The sequence below is a fragment of the Phalacrocorax aristotelis genome, chromosome Z (assembly GCF_949628215.1).
Source record: "Phalacrocorax aristotelis chromosome Z, bGulAri2.1, whole genome shotgun sequence".
NCBI classification, from domain to species: domain Eukaryota; kingdom Metazoa; phylum Chordata; class Aves; order Suliformes; family Phalacrocoracidae; genus Phalacrocorax; species Phalacrocorax aristotelis.
In genome coordinates this window covers 44,538,711-44,560,420 of record NC_134311.1, presented here as the reverse complement: position 1 = coordinate 44,560,420, position 21,710 = coordinate 44,538,711, and the positions used below count along the sequence as shown (strand labels likewise).

The following is a 21,710-nucleotide window of genomic DNA, read 5'->3' as shown; positions in this document are numbered from 1 at the left end:
TCACCAGGATAAAATGTCTGCTCCTTTTGTTTCCAAATCCTTGTTATAAAAGCAATATGCAGGTGTGTTTTATGAAAAGAAACCATGTCTCTTTAAAATTAATTTACAATGTTCCTAACTGTTAACTTTATGTCTCCCTTCCTCCATTATTAGATTTCTTCGGCTACTTGAATTCAAGCCTGTGTTTCGACAGGTGGATTATACTTAGTTTGAGCACTAGTAAATCACAACTTTTAAACACGTGTTTAATTGGAAGCTCACACTCCAGTACTATTCACCTCAGTTAAAAAGTAAATCTTGGACTGCCTGGGGACTGTGGGGCTGATGTGGTGCAGTACTGAGCACTCTTACACTTCACCAGCAGGCAGAGTATTTGTACAGTGCTGGTTGGTATTTTTGCTGTGTGATCAAGACTGCCACTGAGAAAAGGAAGGCTGTGTGGAGGCAACAGAGGAAGCAAAGTCATCTCCACACTACAAGCAAGTTACAGCAAAAATTGTCAATGGTTTTGTCTATACTCTCACACTGCGCAAAAGCATGCCATGCCAGTATGTAAATCACCCTGGTGATTTTGTAAATTCAGCAGAGACCCTGGCTTGCAAACAGATCCTGCCTCACTGGGGCTGACTTGCTGGTGTCATCTAACAGAGTAAGTCACACCGAAGTTCCTGGCTGCTTTAGGATGAGGAAGGGTGTACTGTGTGAACAAGCACTATGCCACAAGGGTCCACCAAACAGATACAAAGCTGGCAGGAGCTTTCAGTTTACAATTTCATCTGGTGAAAAATGGATTAGTTTGGAAATTATTTTGGAAGGAAAAAAAAAATCCCAGCCAGTCTGTTTGGCTTTGGCCACCTATGAGTGACTTTTTGCATTTACCATCTTTCAGGACAGTTCAGCTCTAATGCAGGCAGGGGTATTTCAGAAGAAGCAGACTGGTGGTGTTTTCTTGCCACTGCCCTGCAGCTGGAGCAGAACAAGAGGAAGGATGAGGGAAGCTAGAAAAGAGCCTCCTGGCACCTCCTGTCCAGATGTGGAATAATTGCTGGAGGTGTCTTAGAAATTAAACCTTTGTTTTTAGAAAAGGTACAGCATTGAAGAAGCTGTCAGGGTGAAGTGCAGCTGCTATGTGAGGAATCCATTCCATGGAAGTTCCCTAGTAACCATAGATGTCATCAATGCCAGGAAAACTTGGCATACTGACTCTAAGAGGAGTTGTCCAGAGGGTGGAGCGATGTGGAGGCATCACGGCCAGGCTCTGTGATAAATGGGAACTCGAGGTACCATGGAGCTGATGGGCTGCATATTTGCCACCCTGGGCCAACAGTCCATCATACTTTTGACAAAATGCTGTCCTTTTGGTGAACTTTGGTCATTATAATACCAAAACACACCTCCATCCCAAAAGTTACCTGCCTCTAAGGTGCAACCACACCTCACTGAGCATGCACTTTGCATTTCTTCTAGTCTATGTAAAGTAAAGCAAGGAAATTCTACACCAATCATAATAAAGGTATGTATGACTAGAGTCACTCAAGCTCCACCTGAAAGATAAAAAATAGTATAAAATATGTGAAGAGAAAGAGGGCGTTGGGGACAATACCATTGCGTACCACTCTGATTTCTGGGACCAGTCGGCGGGCTGAGCCTCCTATCCCCCGCACTGGGATGCCTTTGGGTAAGATCAAAACATCTGTTCCCCCAAGGAAAGTTAGAAACCTCTCTCTAGCTTCACTTTAAATCTCCAATCCTTCATATTTGCTTAATGCATTTGTAGCCTAGCAGTGTTACTCATCTTCTTAGTATTCGTCTATCTCTTGTAACCAGCAATCTTATCACCGGTAATCCAAAGAACCTGTGTATCTGTTGCTTTAATAAATTGCACTATTCATTAATCTAGCCATGATAATTCTCATTTAATGCTACCAGCCAGGACATCTGGCAAATTAGTTACTAACAAATACTCTGATGAGTGGTTACTTCTACAACTCTTAGAAAATAAACTGTTGACCAAGTCTGAGACTAAGACTGGACTTAGCCGCACCTAGACTCCTCTCTGAGAAGGAGTTCAGAAAGCAAGGGGGTCCTGTCTGAACCTCCTGACTCAACGGTAGGGTCTCTCCCTAACCACTCCTCAGACTCTTACCATTAATGCAACTCCAGACCTCCCAAAATGTCTCTTGGAGGAGATGTGACAGCCTTACCCTCCTTACTTGTCACTTCCTGGGAGTCTCTGAAAGGACACATCATCTGGCCTATAGATTGACATATTTGTATTTGCAACCAGCCCTACAACTCTGTAGAAATATGTTGATTTTGGAGGGTTTCAGGCATTGATCTCCCAGGCTACAAGATATTAGCCCAGAGGGATAACCAATAGAAAACTACTGACTACGCTCTCAGCATAGGAGAAAAATGCAAACCATTATGTTTCTGTAATACACCTTAATCCTATTTTTTTGTAAAACTGTTTCTACATGGAAACAACTTATTTTTACGATGCAAAGGATGACTTCTTTTTAGGCTGATTACTATAACCTAGTTCTACTGTTCTTAAAGAATCGGAATCTGCCGTTTCGGGAACAGTATAATCTATTTTTTTTAGGGCAACAATTTTTTCCAATTTAATTTTCTTACAGGGAGTGTTGTAAATGGCAGCACTCATTTTGCATTTTTAAAAAATATCCTTTATCCTTTTTTAGAGGTTCCTGTCCTTCCTTCTCATTGCCAGCCAGCCTTTTTTCAGCAGAGTGGGAAATTCACCAGTTTTGCTAGGAGAGCAGTGAAAGGATTAACTAAACATCAAAGACATACCCAGTTCTGAAATGAGTCATGCTTCTAATATCTCTGTGCCTCTCTCTATGCAGTTGACTGCACTCAGTTTCATGGCTGGATGAGGCCCACAGGCCCATCAAATATGCCGCTACAATAATAAGGAGGAATTACGGCTTGATGAGCTGGGACATTTCCTTTTTTTTAAGTGTTAGCCTTTGCCAACTTACTCATAAGAGAAGCTGAGTAATAGCTTCTGACATTTTCTAGGATTTTAATGGTTTGCACAAATAGTGACCATTACCCTGTTATGAGGAACTGGGAAGGACATGGAGATGTGCCCTATTTTTCTTGGGGGAACACAGTGAAAGAAGAAGAAAAAAAGAAGAGAGAAAATTAAGGTTTTAGTATCTTGAAATATTTCTAGTGACCAGAAATCACATTCTGTACAAACCCTTTTTAAATACATGTGAGTCGCTCTGACAGGATTTAACTCTTGTCCCGAGGACAACAGCATGAGTTCTACTACAAGCAGCAAGAGCTTATTTTTAACTCTCAAAAAATTATAATCATAAGAAAATATCTGTTACAGCCAATGTGAGCTTTTCTCAAAAAATGAAGACCAGCAAAAACAACTTGAAGAGGAAGTATATGAATTGCTTAAAAGCAGCAATATTTTAAAAAATATTTTAAGTCAAACAGGCCTTTTTTTTTTTTTTGGTAGAAGGAAAACCTTCTGTCTTATATAAATATGTCTGTCAAGATATTTTTTTTCTGGGAAAATGACCTGTAACACACAGTACTCCAAGTCTAGAGGAAGTTGTGTAGGTTATGTCCTGCTAAGATAAGAAACCTCAGGAATACAGCCAACAGCAGGAGCTACAGGGAGTAAATGTGGTAACTGGTGTGCAGGAGGCAGCTATGCTATTTGAAATCTCAGTATTCAATCTCCTTAGTGTGGATTTTGACTTTGCAAATATGTTACCGTGTTTTAACAACTATTTTGTAAAGGGGAGTGTTAACTGTGTTTACTTCCACACCTTCAAATGCAGATTGTATTATTTGCTTAGAAGACCAAATTCTTCTTTGCTGACGGTAAAGTATGGTTTTAGGATCCTGATTGCAAGCACCTGTGCTCAAGAAGGGTGGTCTTAGAAAATGAATCAACCTTGCTTCCTCTTGTGAAGGGAACTGAGGCAGGAAGTGAATTCCTCTGTGCTCATCTACTCATCACTTACCATTACTTTGTCCTCAGCCCCCCGAAATTAAAACAGAGGGCTGCCTGTTCACGTGAGCTGGAGATTTCGATTTTAATGTTGTACAGAGAGAAAAGGAATTCATCCAAGACACAAATAATTAAGACCCTAAATTGTGTTTGGAAACAAGGTGGGCTTGGTGGTGCATTGTTGCAGTGGGGACGCCCCACTGCAGCTGCCCTCCAGTTTGCAGACCGGGTCGTGGCACTGGCATGTCTGCAGGCTGAGAAGAAAGATTGGCCTCACTTTCCCTGTCATACTTTGCTCCTCTAGGAATCCTCAGCACTGAAGAAGCTCTTGCACCTTACCAGGATTTCTTGATGTCAGTAGAAATGTGGGAAACGCTGATATTAATGATGCATGCTTGCCTATATGAGGATTACTAGAAAGGTTTTTGGATGTTAAAAGTCACAGTCATTTTACTGGAAAGTATCAAATGCAATCTTACTTGCTTTGTTGACAATTTTTTGGTTTACATTAAATTTCTAAAGCACAGTAAATTCATTCTGCCAGTCAAAACTGAGGACTGACATTTTCTTTTAAGATTTATTCTGTATCTTTGTCACCCTAATTTCTTGGTTGCCCCTCTGGTTGCTCCCTGGAAGGACCCAGCATTCTTCCACAACTGGGAGAGGGAAAAGAGTTTAGGGCTACCCCTCACAAGGGGCAGGCTGGGTTGGAAGGGGTGAGGACTGGCAGGATGCCGCAGCCTATGAGCCTCTCTTCCCATGAGTGCTTCCTGAGCTCCTCTCCAGCCCACACCACTCAATGCTGGTGTTGGTCAGCCTGCTCCATCACAGCCACCGCTGTAACTTCCCTATGGCTTCTCTGAAGGAGTTCACAGGTGTCCCTCCTAGAAACAAGAGCTAATCATGGATGATAATTTGGAGTTATTTCCACAGGCTTTTGTCTGTTTTGCTTTGCTTTTGTTTCTTTCCCTGGTTTGGGTTTGCTTCCTTCCCCCCACCCTGACGGCACAGGCCAAACCCATGGAAGAATTGCTTTGGACAGCTGTAGTTGACTGTGACTTGTGAATAATTTTTTCCAGAGTAAAATCTGGAATAAATATTCTTCAATTCTGCTGTAGCTATTCTGAAGCTTCTTGTGGAATACAAAGCACTTGACCCCCAGTCCCATAAATCCACTCCAGAAAACACACTCTGCATAGATGAAACTCTTATCACTTTTAGTGCAGTTTCCCAAAAAGTGCAGCACAGCACATGTAAAGAAGGTGCTGTGAGACTAGCCATAAGAACAGCCACAACTGTGACTGGGATCCATGTTGCACATCACTGGTACACGAGTCTTATGAAAGAAGTTATGAAACTTTTTAGTCTACAAGCAGTCCCATCTTGGAAGGATTTTTTTTTGTCTATGTTAAATTTTCAACTGGGATTTGAGATTACACACTCATTATTTTATTCATTTCCATTTGAAAATAATTTATGTCAAAAACTGTATTTTGCTACATCTGTTTAACTTCTAGAAAAGTACTAACTAGAAGAAATAGCAGAGGGTTTCAGTTAGCCAGGTGCATCATATACAGCTGAGCTAGTAATATGACAGTGATAAAGTACAATTTTCTTCACAATGTTACAATGGCAAGCAGAAAAGAGAGAATCTTCTGACTCTTCAGCTTTCTTCCTTTACTTTAAAGACTCTTTACCTTTCTTTAAAAAGTAAGAATAGAACAAAGATATATTAGTTTGCTGTTTTATTTTTCCTTTTAATTTGTTCAGCAACAATGTCTATTCCAGGGTTCCCATCTTTAAATGGGTCTTCTAGACATTGTCTCAGTACAAATAATTTCTATTACCTCACAGATGGCCAAGTAATTGAAATCAAACACTGGATTATGAGCTCCTGTTCAGCATCTCTGAGATCTTCTTGTTTCTTTTAAGGATAGTTCATTCTTCTTTAAAATCCGTTCTGTGAACCCAACAGCAGTTTACCAATAAGCAGCATTCTTCTAAAGAACTGAAACACCGGCTTGCCAAAATACATGTATATTCCCCTACAATTCTTACACTTGTCTATAATCTCACTTTGCCCTCTAGCGTCCATTCTGTTTTCTTCCTTCACAGCAAGGTACCTTGTTGACTGAAACATGTCAAAACTTATTTAGCGATGAGATTCTTCAAGGATGGTTATGAACTAAAAAGAAACCTTCATGGTATCAGGGTTTCTGACCAATCAGTGGGCTATGAATTAACACATTCCCAGTGCAGACAATAAAAACTGGTCTTCTTCATGAGAGAGCAGGTGAAAATATTTCTTGCTATTTCCCAAGTTTCAGTAAAAATAAGGGCATTTCAATAACAGTTTAATGCATTGCAGAAGCCACTTAGGATATCAGAACCAGAAAGTTAAGTAGGCTGAATGTGCCTTTATTGTACAGGCTTGAAGAAGTACAAAACCAAAACAAGCAGCAGAAATAAGGTTTGAAACAGTCTTGCAGTGAGGCCATTTCAAGTGCTGTTAAATAAAAAGTCCAAGAAACATACATTTTGCTGTAATACTTGTGGCCAGGGAGAAAAAAGGCTCTAATATTTTGCTCTGTTTATTTGTTTTTTTCTGTTGTTCAGGATCATGGTGAAGTTGTCAGCTGGTTTTATTTCTGGTATTTCAGCTTCAGACTTGATACCCATGTCTCTCATCAATTCTGTAGCTTGCATCCATGAGTGGTAGAGAGAAGAGCATGTACACCCTGCAAAAGAGACCTGTGTCATACATACGGTACCTGATATCTGGTATACCATTTTTATTTTTCTTACCAGTTAATTTTTTGTTTAGATTTATGTTTTTGTTATCACCCCTTTGAATGATACTCTTCTGACTGGCTGGAAACCAGGGAAGGCTTTAAAGTGGTTCTTCGCCTGATGCTTAAGCTAACCTCTAGTAATTTCAGTCCTCTGGGACTAACATCACCCTCTCTTGGGACTCACAGCCATGCTCGTTCTCCTCTCCTTCTTTATGCCAGACCCAGAAGCCTGTGCTGAATGTACCTCAGGCTTGACCACATGAAATAGCTTTTTTTTGAAGTTGTCTTTTTTTCTGAACCAATTTTTTGCCAATATTCAATAGGTAACAGAGCCTGGATAGACCTGTGTTTCCCCCCTTACTAACATACAGAAAGTGACTAGGGAAAATACAACCATCTGAAGTAGAGTTACCCAGGGACAATTTCCCAAGGGTAAATCCAGGCTTGACCTCACAGAAATTAGTGGATTTTTGCAAGTCATTTTAAAGATTTTTATTATATTGCAGTTATTACTCAAGGCTGTGTGGTTTGGAAGGGAAATTCATTGGAATTACAAGGGCTATATGTTGCTGTGGGTCAATTTGTGAGCAAAGGGCAAGAGGCAGACAATTTCATGCAGCAATAAGACACAGCACTGAATAATGATATATGAGGTTGCAGTAGCCAGGATGAATATGTCCATGATCAAGTAAGATATGCCACAGGCAGATGTGGCTTTAGGATACTTTTATATAGAGAAGTTATTTCAAATAATCTGTGAAAGAAGTTAATTGGAAACACAGCAAGAAGGGAAAAAAGCATTTCCTCCAGATAGATAAAGGAGACACTTCAGTTAAAAGTAACAATGTCCAACTGAGAAGTTATTGCAGAAGCCATAGCTACTGCAAACAATATCCTCAGTATACAATTCCTTCTAGAATCACTTCACTTCTTTGAACAAAGCAAATGTTAGAATGACTGGAATGTAAAAAAATATATACATTCTTGAAAAAGAGCATACAAACTTTGAAAGACTAATTAATGATCTCAACCTAAGCCAGGACCACTTAAATAAACAATATACTACTTTATTTTTATGCAGTCACAATCAGTACAAATCTAGCAATTCCTGTAAGGTGCGGGATGTGTACTCCATTCAGTAGATATGATTCTCTATCTGTAGGTGAAATAGAGATGGAAAGTAGCAGCACATTTTCTTAGCAGAAAACACCATAGGATGACACTATCTGTTACAAGATTGCAATCCCTTCCTATGGAGTAACTCCCACTGAAAAGTCATATAGATTAATTTATAGCTAGTGCAGACACCTTGTTTTCTAAGGGAGAAATTTGCTTGCATAGAATAATGCATTACATTTGCAAAAATAAAATTCAGCATCATAATTATTTAAATACAATGAGAATGAACTGGAAGCACTGCCGCAAGATAGATCATAGAAAAAAATAATAAATAGAAATATTTTCAAAGCTAAGTTAAGTCAAAATCTTTGTACCTTAGTTGTTAAGCTTCCTTATGACTTTATCAATCAGTTGAAGACATCTCCTCATTTCTGCACGGCTGATCTCCCAGGAGCACAGGTTGTGTTGTTTGTTTTTAAGAAAACAGTCTATTTTTTGGAAGTACTTTTTCAGTTTCAGCCTGTTGACTTCTTTACTCCGAAAATAGTGGGTCTGCTTCTTGATTACACATGCCTCCAACTGCTCAATTTGGTGATAAAGTCCATTTTGGAATTGTTCTAAAGCTGTCCCATCCCAAGCAGCTACTGTCAGATTTTTGCTGAAGATATAGAAGATGTGTTGGAAGATCTCTTCAATGGCCACTTTGACAACCTCTTTCTGCCTGGGCTTTAGAACCTGCTCAGGAAATCTGAAGGACTTTTTCTCTCTTAGACATTGTTGAGGAAACTTTTTGCCCATTCTGTCCAAAAGTTGCAGGCTGTTCTCAATCACTTTTCTTTGCTGTAAAGGCAGATGATTGCACTGAAGACTGGAGATGGTGGTGGTGCACAACATTATGAAGCCAATTTGTACCAAGCCAAAAGCATTCATGATAAAGATAAGCTCTTACGTACCTTCTTTCCTGTATATAAATTCTGAGAGACAGGCTGGGATGCTTTGAAAGTAATTTGTAAGCTCCTGTTTCTTCAAAATCTTGAAATTTAATTATTCTGTACGAGAAGTTTTCTTTCATCATTTTTTGGTTTTTAAGGTTTTCCCCCTTGTGTATGCTTTTGATACTTACCACTTTCATTTTCTGCCTTATGACTTCATTGTCTGTTTTGGTTTTTTTTTTTTTTGCCACTTTCTTTTTATTTCAGCTGGATATTAGAATGTTATATATGTCTTAGATTAGCTGTTCCCTCTCCCTCAAAAATTCTACAGGAAGTATAATAAGACTTTAAAAGAAAATGTTACAGAAATATCCTTAGTTTCTTAATATTTTAGCAGTGGAGTAACATGTTGAAATAAAATAACACTCTTGATGGGTCAGGGACCTGCTGAATACTGCTGCTTGTCCCCTCAGCACAATTTATACTTGCAAAATTCAGTTAAACTTTCTCTACTTATTTTCATTCAGCAAAAATATTTTCTTTCTCCTCACCTTTATTTCACTACTCACTTCTTGTAAATATGAGTCAGAACTCCCTTTATTTATTAAGATCAGAAGTAGGGTCAGCCATATAACAGAGGAGGTTGGGGCTATTCACAGCACATTAGGAAATATGGCTCCTGTCTTTGATTTTATTTTGTTGAAAGCTAGTTTTGAACTATCATATTGCTGTCTCCCCAGCCTTCTGTGTAAACATATGTCATTGCAAAGGCAATTCTCTGCAGGTGATTATGTCTTGATGAAGAGGTTAGATAAACAGGTTTTTTTTTTAGTTCAAGACCTGGTTCTGTGTTTTTGTTCTGTTATTACACCCATTGCTGTGTGGTTGGCTTCATTACCAGTATGGTAGTCACTCTAAGCAGATTTACGATACTGTTTTAGGGCTTCCTTTGTGTTCAGCACATAGGTATTTGGGAGGCTTTAAAAAGTCATGAACCAAGTTGAGTGCAATTATTCACATGAGCAAACTGCTTGGATGCCCTAATGTTGTTTAAGCAAACTTGAATTGGATGTACTGCCAGTGTGAGGAAAAAATGAATCCCCTATCACATATGACAGTATTAAATAAAAAGAGTAAGAACAACCAAAGCAGGACATAAAATGCGTAACATGGGACCAAATCTTTTCACTTAGTGGGAATGTTTACTATTTTGGAAAACCTGGCCTGAAGTGCATTATTGTGCTAGCTACAAAATTACCATGGAGATGTATCGCTTTTGCAAAAATACAGCTTTAGAAGGTAAACAAATAACATTGTAGCGGATATACGCATATACAATAGATATACAATGAAATTAATAAAATCTGTGTTTAGTTAAAGAAAAATATTAAATACTGCTACAGCTATTTCCATAAATTATACACAAGTATTTCTGTCAAACTGTAATCATTACATAAGCTTAATCCTTCTACTGATTTAAACAGGTAAACTTCACATTCATTTTATCTCCCAGACATACAAGTTCTTTCTTTCTTCTTGCAAATTAGTTTTTTACATGTTTCCCTCTCAATGAAGAGCTGGAGATGCCATCATGGGTTTTGTTACAAACATTACAGAGGGGAAAACCAGAAGGTTGTATCTTCCAGAATCCTTACAAAGACAGAGATTGTTCAGGTGTTTTATTCTGTTTTCTGTGTTAACAGATCAGTTGTCCACTCCTCCTCACAGAACAGCTACCCTTGACTTAGCCTTTCAGGTTTTTGGTTGTTTTGGGGTGTTGCTTTTGAGTTTGTTTTTTTTGTGTGTGTTTTTTTGTGTTGATTTTTTTGTTGTCATCATTTTGTTTTAAATAATAACAAATTATTCTTCCCCACTCAGCCAGTTTCTTGATTATTGCATATGCAAAGCATAGTACCATTGTATGCTCCAGGACACAGTCTCCCCATGTCATCTTAATTCAGAAACAAACAGTTCATTAAAAGTAATGACTGGAAGAGATAACTGGGTTATCTCTAGAACATGGGTTCTTTTATCTCAGGCACCAAAGCAAAGCGTAAGTCTAAGTTCAACCTAAGCATATGCTGGCAAATAGAGCAGTGTGAGGGAATTCTTTTGGCCTCTGATAACTACCCTATGTTAAATCACTTCATAAAACCTTACACCAGCTTTCCTAAATCAAAATAACCAGTTCATCTCAACACTTCACTGCTCTAGCTATCCGTTTCTTCACTCCTTTAATTCACTTAACATGCCACAAGAGTCCAAATAGAGTCAGTTTGTGCCTGCACAAGATAGCTTCCTCCCCAGCTAGCTTGACACTGCCTATGTTAAAAGAAAAAAGTTTTTCTCCATTATGCTTTCCATCACAGCTGTAACTTGCCAGTCCTCTCCCTTATACATCTAACTAATTTCTTTGTTACTAGTTTTATTAGGCAAAGACTTCAAATACAGGCAAGACTGGATTCTTTGCTCTTATCCTAAGACCATGTGGCTGGCCAGGTACAAGCCTCATGCTGTGATGGACAAAAGCAGGAGCAGCCAAAAGTGTCCATGTGTTGGTCAAAAATGGGATAGTACAGGTTTAACACTATAGCTGGAATCACTCGACATGGATGGATAAAGCTGAGAAATTTATGGGTTTTTTTCCCTACAAAATCTGCCATGGAGACAAATACCGTGTTCAATTTTATGTGATTAAAGCACAGTTAATTTAGCTCATAGGCTACAATTTCATTCACAATCACTATTATAGTCTGCATTAAGAAGTTAAGATAGCCATGTGACCTTCCCATCTCCACAGACCATTTCTTGGCATCCTGTTGACCTGTCCCAATCCAAGTAACTGTTTTATCTTACACTGAGTAATTCACTGAAACCATTTGGGCAGTGCGTGCTTGCTTTTGCAAAATATTGTTTCAAGAGGCACAATCTTAGAAATAGGGTATTAATTAATAATTTTAAAATCCCTAAGTGGTACAAATTCAGTTTACCAGAAAATAAATTTAACGGAGCAGTCCTCAGTGAAGTAGCAGCAAAGGGGTATTATTATAATCTACTTTTTAGAAGCATGGAAGTAAAAATATTACTATTTCCATTTATGTCACTAAAAGTTTTTTACCTTAATTATAAAACTATATAAAAACATTGTCAGGACCTTTTTTTCTGCTTAAAAAGGAGCTGAACCTGCAGTATCTTTTGTACAGAACTAAATTACTGGGAGTGGAGATCAGCACACACTGGGGCTGTCTTTTTGCCCTCATTGAAGCTCTTAAATCTGGTGATGCGAACTGTCAAAACCACTGGGCATAGATACATTCTTTGGATGTTTTCCTGGAAATATCACATGATTTATCATGTTGGATGGGCATTTACTCTGAAAGAGTGCTAAGACTTTAAACTCTTGAATACACATGGCATTCATTTTTTAATACGTGAATTCCTAAAGAATTACCAGACTATTGAGTAGCAGCTGCCTTCTTAAAATGGAGGATCTCTTACATTCATTTTCTAATGAGAAAAACCACAAGTGCCCAAGCTAAAAATGCTTTTCAAATGCTTCTGTTTATCCCAAAATACCAGACATTTTCAAAATTAGGTTTGTATGGGAATAGTGATTTTTATGAAATCTAAACAGTATGAAGGCAGACTTAGAGAATGCCATGACAAAGGTCATAAAAAATACTTGAGCTTATGAAATAAAAATGGGAAATATTAAATGCATATAAATATAACTCTGATAACATAAAATATGAGGCAAATACATAAGGAACTGGGCAAATATGTGAAGCATTTGTAAGTTTTACAGTTACACAGACAAGCAGCAGGAGCCAGCTCACACCACTTTGGCAGGTCAGGACAGGGTTGGTAGCATGCGTTCATAGGCCAGGTTTGGAATTCTCCCTTCTCTGGCATCACAAGGGTGACCAACACAGGACAGCATCCCCTGAGAGAAAAGGTCCAAGGCAGCTGAGTGTGGAGGTGGAGGCTTGGGCTGGAGGAATATGAAGAAGCCAGTGCAGAGAGACAGGCTGCTGAGCAGAAACAGCTGGGAGAAGAAAACAGCTGCAGCCTCACAGGCATTTTAAAGGGGCCACATTCCGGAGATGGGGAGGCGAGTTCCCTTTCAGGCACTCATGGCCTATCCTCCCCTAGCTGCCACACTGCCCCAGGCCCTTCTCTAGCTGACATTCAGCACATGACGTGGTGAGGGAGGTCTTGCCCAGGTGGCTGAGAAGCTTCAAGCTGTGCTTGTTGACTTTGCTCTGCTGCAAGCAAAGGCAGAATAGTGACAGTTGTGGTGGAGAAGGGCAGGGCCATGTTGCTGCCTCCTGCAGTTGCAGGGTTGACCAGGGAGGGTCAGGGCACCAGGGAGGACCTACAGCAATGAGGGTGCTCCTCCTGCCCACTCCAGCAGTTTGGTATGGGGCCATCTACCTATCCTGATTCCTGTGCCCTCCTCTCTGATACTTTGGAGGATGTGTGCAGATCTGTCAGCTGTGAGTTGAAGTGATGTGGTTTTGCAAATTGGCCCTGGCTTTTGCCAGAATCCACCTTCCCTTGGCACAAGCATCACAGGAAAGTTGGTGAGGGAGGAGGAGGAGAAGGAAAGTTTTCTTTCTACCAGGAGGTAGCAGGAGATTGTCTGCTAGTAACATTGGGCACAAATGGGTGAGGAAAGATGAAAGGGGGAGTGTGATGGTGCCTCTTCCCTTCTTAGAGAAGTCTTGCTTGAGATGCAATGAATACAAAAGGTGCAGGAATGAAGAGCCTTGTTAAAGTCTTCATGCCATTTCCATGTGGGTGATCTCTTTCCTCTTTGTGGCATTTCTTGTCATTTTCCTTGCAGCTAAACTGGGGCCGGTCATCTGGAGAGTGTCCAGCACAGCTCCCATGAGCTGAGAGCAGTCTTGTGGAGCCATTGAGACTGGGAGACGCTCTGGAGAAAAAGTTCTAGGTCCTGTGGCCAACATGGTCACAAGGTAGCCATGCGCCTGGGCAGCAAAGAATGGACTGCATGAGCAAGGGTGCAGTAAGCAGTCCAGGGACAGGACCCTGCCCTGTGGTTTGTCACTGGTGAGACCACTCCTGGGAGCCCAGCTCCTATTTTGGGATCCCAGCACAGGACAGACACTGATGCATGGGACTGAGTCCAGTGGAGAGTCACCATGATTGCTGAGGGATACAGGGCATATGGGGAGAGGTAGCGGCTGTTTGGTGAAGATAGACCCTCTGGCAGGTGGACTTTGCCTCAGCCACTGAAGTAGTTTGGGTGGAGAGGCACTCTGCTTTCACTGGGTGGATCCAGCTGCTGCTCCAAGTAGATTACATTGGGAGGAGCCCAATTTTGCCCAATCCACACTTGTGTTGACTGGTGAACCCCACTTGTTTCCCTGAGACAGCCCTGCTTCCCTACAAGCGAAACGATAGGTCAGGACTTCCCCTTCAGTTCAATCTGGCAAGAAATGTGAAAAGCAGCAAGAATGATTTCTAAAAAAACATAAACAGCAAAAGAAAGACTAGGGAAAACATGGGCCTGCTGCTGAATTGGTCGGGGGCCCTGGTGACAAAAAACAAGGAAAAGCCCAAGGTACTCTGTGCCTTCCCTTCTCAGGATTTACTGGTAAAACCAGATTTCCAGATTTCAGGAATCCCAGGCCCCTGAGACCCACAGGAAAGTCTGGTGCACAGAAGACTTACCCTCAGTAGATAAAGATCAGGTTAGGGAGCACTTAAACGAAGCGGGCATACATTAATTCCATGGGACAAGTGCTGAAGGAGCTGGGTGATGTCACTGCAAGATCACTCTCAATTATCTTTGAATGGTCATGGCAACTGGGATAGGTTCCTGAAGACTGAAAGAAAGCAGATGTCACCCCTATAATCAAGAAAACAAGAAGAAAGGTCTGGGGAACTACAGACTGGTTAGCCTCACCTCAGTCTCTGGGAAGTTGATGGAGCAACTAACCCTGGAAAACATGAAGGACAAGAAAATTATCAGGATCAATCACTATGATTTATGAAGGGGATAATCATGCTTAATCAATGTGATAGCCTTCTACAGGGTGGTGCCTTGCTTGGTGTCTGAGGAGAGAGTGGATCCAACAGTGGATATTGTTTTCCTCAACTTTAGTAAGGCTTTTGACACTGCGTCCTGTAACATCATCATAGACAAGCTGTATGAGTTAGATAAGTGGACAGAAAGGTTTATTGAATTATAGCTGAACAATGATACCCAGAAAGTTGCAATCAACAAAGCAAAGCCCAGCTGGAGGCCAGTCAGTGATGGTTTATCTCAAGGCTTAATACTGAGACCAATATTGTTCAAACCTCTTTGTGAATGACCTGAATGGAAATTCAGCATTTCCTTGTGCTGTCAGAGGCAGAAAGGTGTCTCTGTGTAACACAGACTGATTTTTCCCAGCCTTGCTGACCCTGCCTTAACATGGGGTGACAGGCAGCCTTTTTCTCCTCACATCTCACTTGGCTCTAACACCATGCCCTAGTGTACCTGGGGGAGACAACAGGGAACGGGAAGATCTCAGGCATCTTTCCTGAGAAACCTGTCCGCCCTGTGGTCAGGTGCTCTCAGCCTGTGAGCATTCATCCAAACTTTTGATTCAAGCTCCTGGAAGAAACCTTTTGGGCAGAGTCATGCCCAGAGCAGGGCAGCCTGCTGTCCCCAACCTGGTGCAGTCGAGCCAGCATCGCCTCCTCCAGCTCTCATGCAAAGGAGCTATGTGGGTGCATCCCACAGGACTTTGCAGAGCAAAGCAGTGTTGAACTTTTATTTTCTCAAGAGCTCTCCTGCAGCACACAGGCCCTTTCTGGGTCATGACCTGGGCCACCTGAGACTGTGTGAGCCTTAGGGAGGAAAAAGACAGAGCCCTGTTGTGCATTGTCTCCATGACATGTGGTCTGAGGCAGGTGGGAGCTGCCAGCGCAGAGGCCCTGGGCAGAAGACAGGCCTTTGGAAGTCTCCCAGGAGATGGGCCCTGACCTGGGGAGAGCTGGGGTGTGGCTGAGGGCCAGCACTGGCTCCCCTAGGAGCTCCCCTGGGAACCAGTGCATCTGAGCCCCCAAGCCTTCTTGGGTCCTGTGCTAGGTGCCACACATTGTGTCTCCTGGGCAATGCTTAGCATTCCTAGAGAGCCCCCAGGAAACAGGAATGGAGGGTGGATGGAGGTCTTTGCTCTTGCCTGATCCAAGGGCTGCTTCAGACAGTATTTCTGTTCTTTGAATCTTGTCCTCTGCAGAGAAGAAGGGAAAATAAGCATTCCCTTTTGCTGTCACAGCTGGAGTGAAAAAGAAAATATCTGAATGCATGAACTGGATTTCCTGTCTAAAACATACAAACTAAATCATACAAAGGTAATGCTACAACTGCTAAGAGGCATTCAGTTCATGGGATCAAACTTGGGACAGTTCATGGTTAAAACAGTGCTGAAATACATCCAATGTCATCAGGTCCCCATAATCTGCTGTTTCACTCACTTACTTCCATGTAATAGGTTCTGGTCCTGTTGGAGCATATTACTGGCTACTGTAGACATATCATAAGGGACCTTCCTTTCCATCTGATATTATCTTTAATCAAGAAACCAAGGAGATGATGACTGCTCCCATAACCCTCTAAATTAAAAGTTGCAACCAAGTCAATTAATAACTTCTTAGGCTTTTCATTATTTGAACATCCCTTTAAAAAGTGCAGAGAATAATCTTGCAATCTGCTTTGCACAGAACAAGCTATTTTACTGCAATACATAGAACTTGATGTTTTAAAAGCATACACAGTGATTTTAAGGCAATTTCTAGCTAAGCCTTGTTACACTTTTGAGATGAGTTACATATGGTTTTCCTCAGTTACTGCAATGCACACATAAAAAATACACATCTGAAGCTACTATAAAGCTTTTGGAAGGGATAAAGTCCTGTGTGTTTGTCTGTCAGGAAATAGAGCAAGCTCTCATCAAAAGTAAGAATCATAGAGGGAAAAATTTTTTCCCTACAAAGGTTTCTCCTTCCTTCTTTTGAAGAGTTTTGTGCAGCTTGGGAATTTGTTATGTACTGAGCCCCAGTACCTAAAAAAATAAATCAATGCTACCTGCAGTGCTGTCTCTTAACTTGGCATCTGAACCTTCTGAGGTAGCGTAAGCACACTGTATGCATGACTAGCCTCTCATCTCTGGCTGGTAACCAGAAGTAAAGTGTTTGCAGGTGGCTCTGTGGTTGCACCAGCTATTTTAGTTTTTTAATGGTGAGTTACATGGCAAATTGAAATAGGGCAAACTTAGTTTTCATTTTCCTATAACATTGTCACATCATATAAATGTTATTTTAACATTAAAACCCCACAACCCTCTTTTTAAGTGGTACAAGAAGCCCAAGTAAGTTTCTTAATTTTGTCTTCAAAATAGTATGAGCAGTTATTAAAATAAAATCCAACTTAAATCAGCATTCCACTCTCTTGAAAAGTAGGTGGAGCTCTGTTTTTCTCTACATATTTTAGTGTCTTTGAGACAGCAAAGGTCTTTGGAAGTGCACTGCTATAATGAGTTCAGTTTTTTAATGATTTCTTAATCTGTTTGGCTAGCCCAAGTAAATGAGTTGTATGCTGAGGAGCTCCAGAAAGATTTGGAATCTTTAATGGGATCTGGTGGACATCACACAGCTAGAATACAGTCTTCCAGTTCAGTATTAGACTGTTTATATATTTTTTTTTAAAGTGAACATTTTTTGAAGCCACAAAATGTATTAATCCACATATAAAATGACACTGACACATGCCTAGAACAAGTAGTGGTTAGACTTATAAAAAAAACCAAAAACCCCCCAGAAACCAAACAAACTAAAACAAAACAAAAGCAAAAGCAAAAGCAAAAGCAAATCAACAACATGTTTGATGAACAATCCCTGCATCCACACAGTTGTTTGTATTTCTGCTTCTGACTACTCTTCATGATAGTTCACGCAGAAGTCAACAAAATCTTCTACAGGCAGTAGTTGCATGTAAGCAAAAACAGAGTGCACAAATATGCCAAGTGTTAAATCACATAGAAAGAAGGAACATTTAAGAATGTCAGCAATCAGATAACCTAAAGGTGGATAGAGTCAAGCAAAGTTACAGGAAAACAAAGTCAAGTTTCTCTGAAGTTGCGGAGGATTTACCATGCACCTGACCTTCCTTATCCTTTTTATTTTCACAAATTTCTGATATTTTGGAACAACTGTTGAGATAAAAATGTCCTTGAAAATAAGTATATGTATTTTCTAGGTTAGATTTTGACACAGCTAAGGATAGACAGAATTTTAATACTTGACTACAAGACTTTTGTAGTCTGAGGCCTATCATAATAATAATTACCACAATACTTGTGAAAATGCTACCAGTTCTCCTGAGTGGGGCACAGCTGGGCTGGCAGACTTGGCAGCATCTTATTATAGTGCTTCTGTGCTAAATTCCATATCCTGGAATTAAAGAAAGTTGAAATCCCCTGGTAAAATTGCTGCCTACAAACTTGTTCAAGGGGAACTAGCAAAGCAAATACTGTGCTGGTTAAAGAAGTGCAATTCCATTGCTTGTTTTTATAGTAGCAGTGAACTTACGCATGACAAAGAGCACAAGAATAGGGCAGGCTCATTAAAAAAAAGGTTTGCCTCTATTGAACATAAGTCACAAATTGTAACTGCTAACTAGTACAAAGCCAGTAAAATAGAACAATAAAAAAAAAACCTTCAGCATTGACCTCATTGACCATGAGCCAGCAATGATGTGCCCTTGTGGCCAAGAAGGCCAATGGTATCCTGGGATGCATTAAAAGGAGTGTGGTCAGCAGCTCAAGAGAGGTTATCCTCCCCCTCTACTCTGCCCTAGTGAGACCACATTTGGAGTACTGTGTCCAGTTTTGGGCACCCCAGTTTAAGAAGGATGTAGAACTGCTTGAGCAAGTCCAGCAGAGAACTACCAAGGTGATCAGGGGGCTGGAGCATCTGCCTTATGAGCAAAGGCTGACAGACTTGGGTTTGTTTAGCCTGGAGAAGAGAAGACTGAGGGGGGATTTCATAAATACCTACAAATGTCTAAAGGGTGGGTGTCAGGACGATGGGACTAGGCTCTTTTCAATAGTGCCCAATGACAGGACAAGGGGCATTGGGCACAAGTTGGAACACAAGAAGTTCCACCTCAATATGAGAAAAAACTTCTTTATTGTGAGGGTGACAGAGCAGTGGAACATGCTGCCCAGGGAGGCTGTGGAGTCTCCTTCCCTGGAGACATTCAAAACCCACCTGGAATCATTCCTGTGCCCCCTGCTCTAGGTGTCCTGCTCAAGCAGGGGGGTTGGACAAGATGGTCTCCAGAGGTCCCTTCCAACCCCTACCATTCTGTGAGTCTGTGATTCTATACACAGATTAGGAAATTGTTTAAGGCAAGAGGTACAAGGAGATTTCAAAGAATGTAACTAGGCACCTAGTTGTAATTATTTGTAGGCGTCTCTTATCTGAAAGGAAATTGTTTTGGTGTTCCAAACAGGAGAGGTCAACAACATTCCACTAAGATCTGTGTGTCTAGTTTTAAAAAGCAAACCAGAAATCCAGAATATACTTTTATTGTGAAAATATGATCTTTGGATCTGGAACAAATGCCTAAATTTGCAGTGTAGGTGTATTTTTACGGCAACAGTTGAGGAAGTTTTAGAAATGGAAGACTGCAAAAAGTGTAGTATGCTGTGTACCAGTCTAGTATAAGACTAAGTGGTGTAGCATAGTTGCATTGTTCAGCTGCTATTTTAAAACAGTTAAGACTTCCAGCAGGATTATGTTGCAATATGTTTTCTGGGAATGACTGGGATATCAGCATCTATGTTGTCATGAAACTGAACACAGTTACATTCTCTCACTGTTGCCGTACGCTTCTGTGGGAGAACTTATCTTGGGCCACACATCTCTGGGACAGAGGGCTCTACCCACCCTGGGGACAGTTGATGCACAGACATAATATGGTGGATGCAAAATGTCCGTTTATTTAACTGCGTCACATGCCTATATAGCTCTTGCGCTTCCTGTTCCTGCCACTCATATGGGGAGGAGTCTATCTTTCCATCACAGCGCATGATCTTCCAGTCACCGATCCCTGTCTATTTCCCTACATCTCACTTATTCGTAAGTGACAGATTGTTTTTTCCTTGAGTTCCTTAAAAGTAAAGGTTTGCAGTGAGGTTAGTACTCTTTGAAACCTTTCATTTTCCATGATGTTAATGTTTTCATACGATAGCAGAGTAATTAAAAGCTTTTTTTTTTAAGCTGAGATTTCAGTGATGGTTGCTCTGCTAAATCTCCTCAACAGATGGTGTTGCAGTGACGTGGCACCTGCCTGTCTAGCATTTTCTGTTTGAAAGCTTTTTGTGTTGTCCTGTGTAGAGATGGTACTAGCAAAGCCCAACTGGTGCGTGTCTGTGAGGGCTACTTGCTGCGCAGGGTGGTGGTCCTCATAGCGGAAGCAAGCTTCTGTTTCTATACAGCTTCATGTGTGCTAGCCTTTATGTAAAAGACAAACAAGAAAAAAGGCTGAAATGCTTCTCTCCCCCATTTTTCTCTCTAATTACTGAAGATGGAAGGCAATAGACTTGCTGATCTAGAAGACAGCCCAATAAAGTTGCTAGGTGCAAAGGTCCTCCTGGACCACCTGTAGGTGTCCCTGCTCAAGCAGGAGGGTTGGACAAGATGATCTCCAGAGGCCCCTTCCAACCCCTACCATTCTGTGAGTCTGTGATATGGGGGAAGAAAGAAAGCCAGTCATACCAAGACGAAAGTCTGTTCTGTGGATGCTGAGTTTCCCTTGGGACTCAGAGGGAAAGGAGGATATATTAGCAACATTGCATTGACTTCCAGCAACCTCCAGAATACTGAAATGTTTGTCCAGAGTTCAGACACGCTGCAATGAGAGTGATACTGCAATGAGAGTGAAAGCTGAACATTTCTCCCTTTAAACTCCTTTGTTAGACTGTGAAGGAGTAGTATTTTTTCCTGCATTTTATAGCACCTTAAAAAGTCTTCTGAAGTGAGGGAATCAACACCTATCCCTAAAAACCTGGTGAGCAAAATAAAGCCACACTACCAGAATTGTTTACAGACTGGATTACAGACTCAGGAACTGGTTGGAAGAAATGGCTAGTCTTCACTTCTGACTTTTTCCCTCATCAACTTTGAGTCAACCCACCCCTCTACACCAACCCCCCAGACCACTCCTTCTCTGTGGGAAAGAATAAAGAGAAAAAAAAAGCAATCCCAAATTATTTTCTCTCACTCCCACACCAAAGAAAGCAAACAGATGAGCTTTGCATCAACATCTAGTTTTGTATCTCAGCTACACTGCAGAGTTGCTCTGAAAGCACGTTGTCTGATGTTTGTAGAGCTACTCAGGAGCAAGCAGATATTACAGCATAGCAGCTTGATCAGGAAACACTGTATTTCAACAGATGCACCCCCCTAGATTTCCAGAGATAATTGAGACAGATGACACCAAGTTGGGTGGGAGTGTTGATCTGCCCAAGGGTAAGAAGGCTTTACAGAGGGATCTGGACAGGCTGGATTGATGGGCTAAGGCCAGTTGTACAAGGTTAACAAGGCCAAGTGCCAGCTCCTGCACTTGGGTCACAACAACCCCATGCAACGCTACAGGCTTGGGGAAGAGTGGCGACAAAGCTGCCCGGTGGAGAAGGACCTGGGGGTGTTGGTTGACAGCCAGCTGACCATGAGCCAGCAGTGTGCTCAGGTGCCCAGCAGCATCCTGGCTTGTATCAGGAATAGTGTGGCCAGCAGGAGCAGGGAGGTGATCGTGCCCCTGTACTCGGCACTGGTGAGGCCACACCTTGA

General features: G+C 41.2%; 1 protein-coding gene across 2 annotated transcripts; it reads right to left on the bottom strand.

Annotated features, from left to right (window-relative positions):
• Positions 1–5,455: 5,455 nt before the first annotated feature.
• LOC142050279 (interferon epsilon-like) lies at positions 5,456–21,062 on the bottom strand. Of its 2 annotated transcripts, XM_075078768.1 has the most exons (4): positions 14,773–21,062; positions 14,538–14,692; positions 8,283–14,249; positions 5,456–6,735 (listed from the first exon to the last, which is right to left on the bottom strand). In XM_075078768.1, the coding sequence occupies exon 3, from the start codon at positions 8,836–8,838 to the stop codon at positions 8,284–8,286; it is 555 nt and encodes a 184-aa protein (XP_074934869.1). In that variant the 5' UTR covers positions 8,839–14,249; positions 14,538–14,692; positions 14,773–21,062; the 3' UTR covers positions 5,456–6,735; position 8,283. The 2 variants fall into 2 exon arrangements, with proteins under 2 accessions (XP_074934869.1, XP_074934870.1); XM_075078769.1 differs by having other exon boundaries at positions 5,456–12,885.
• Between the last annotated feature and the right edge of the window lie 648 nt (positions 21,063–21,710).

What these genes read in the sequence shown, in the direction of transcription:
- LOC142050279 (XM_075078768.1), bottom strand. Translation starts at nt 8,838, where the DNA reads ATGAATGCTTTTGGCTTGGTACAAATTGGCTTCATAATGTTGTGCACC.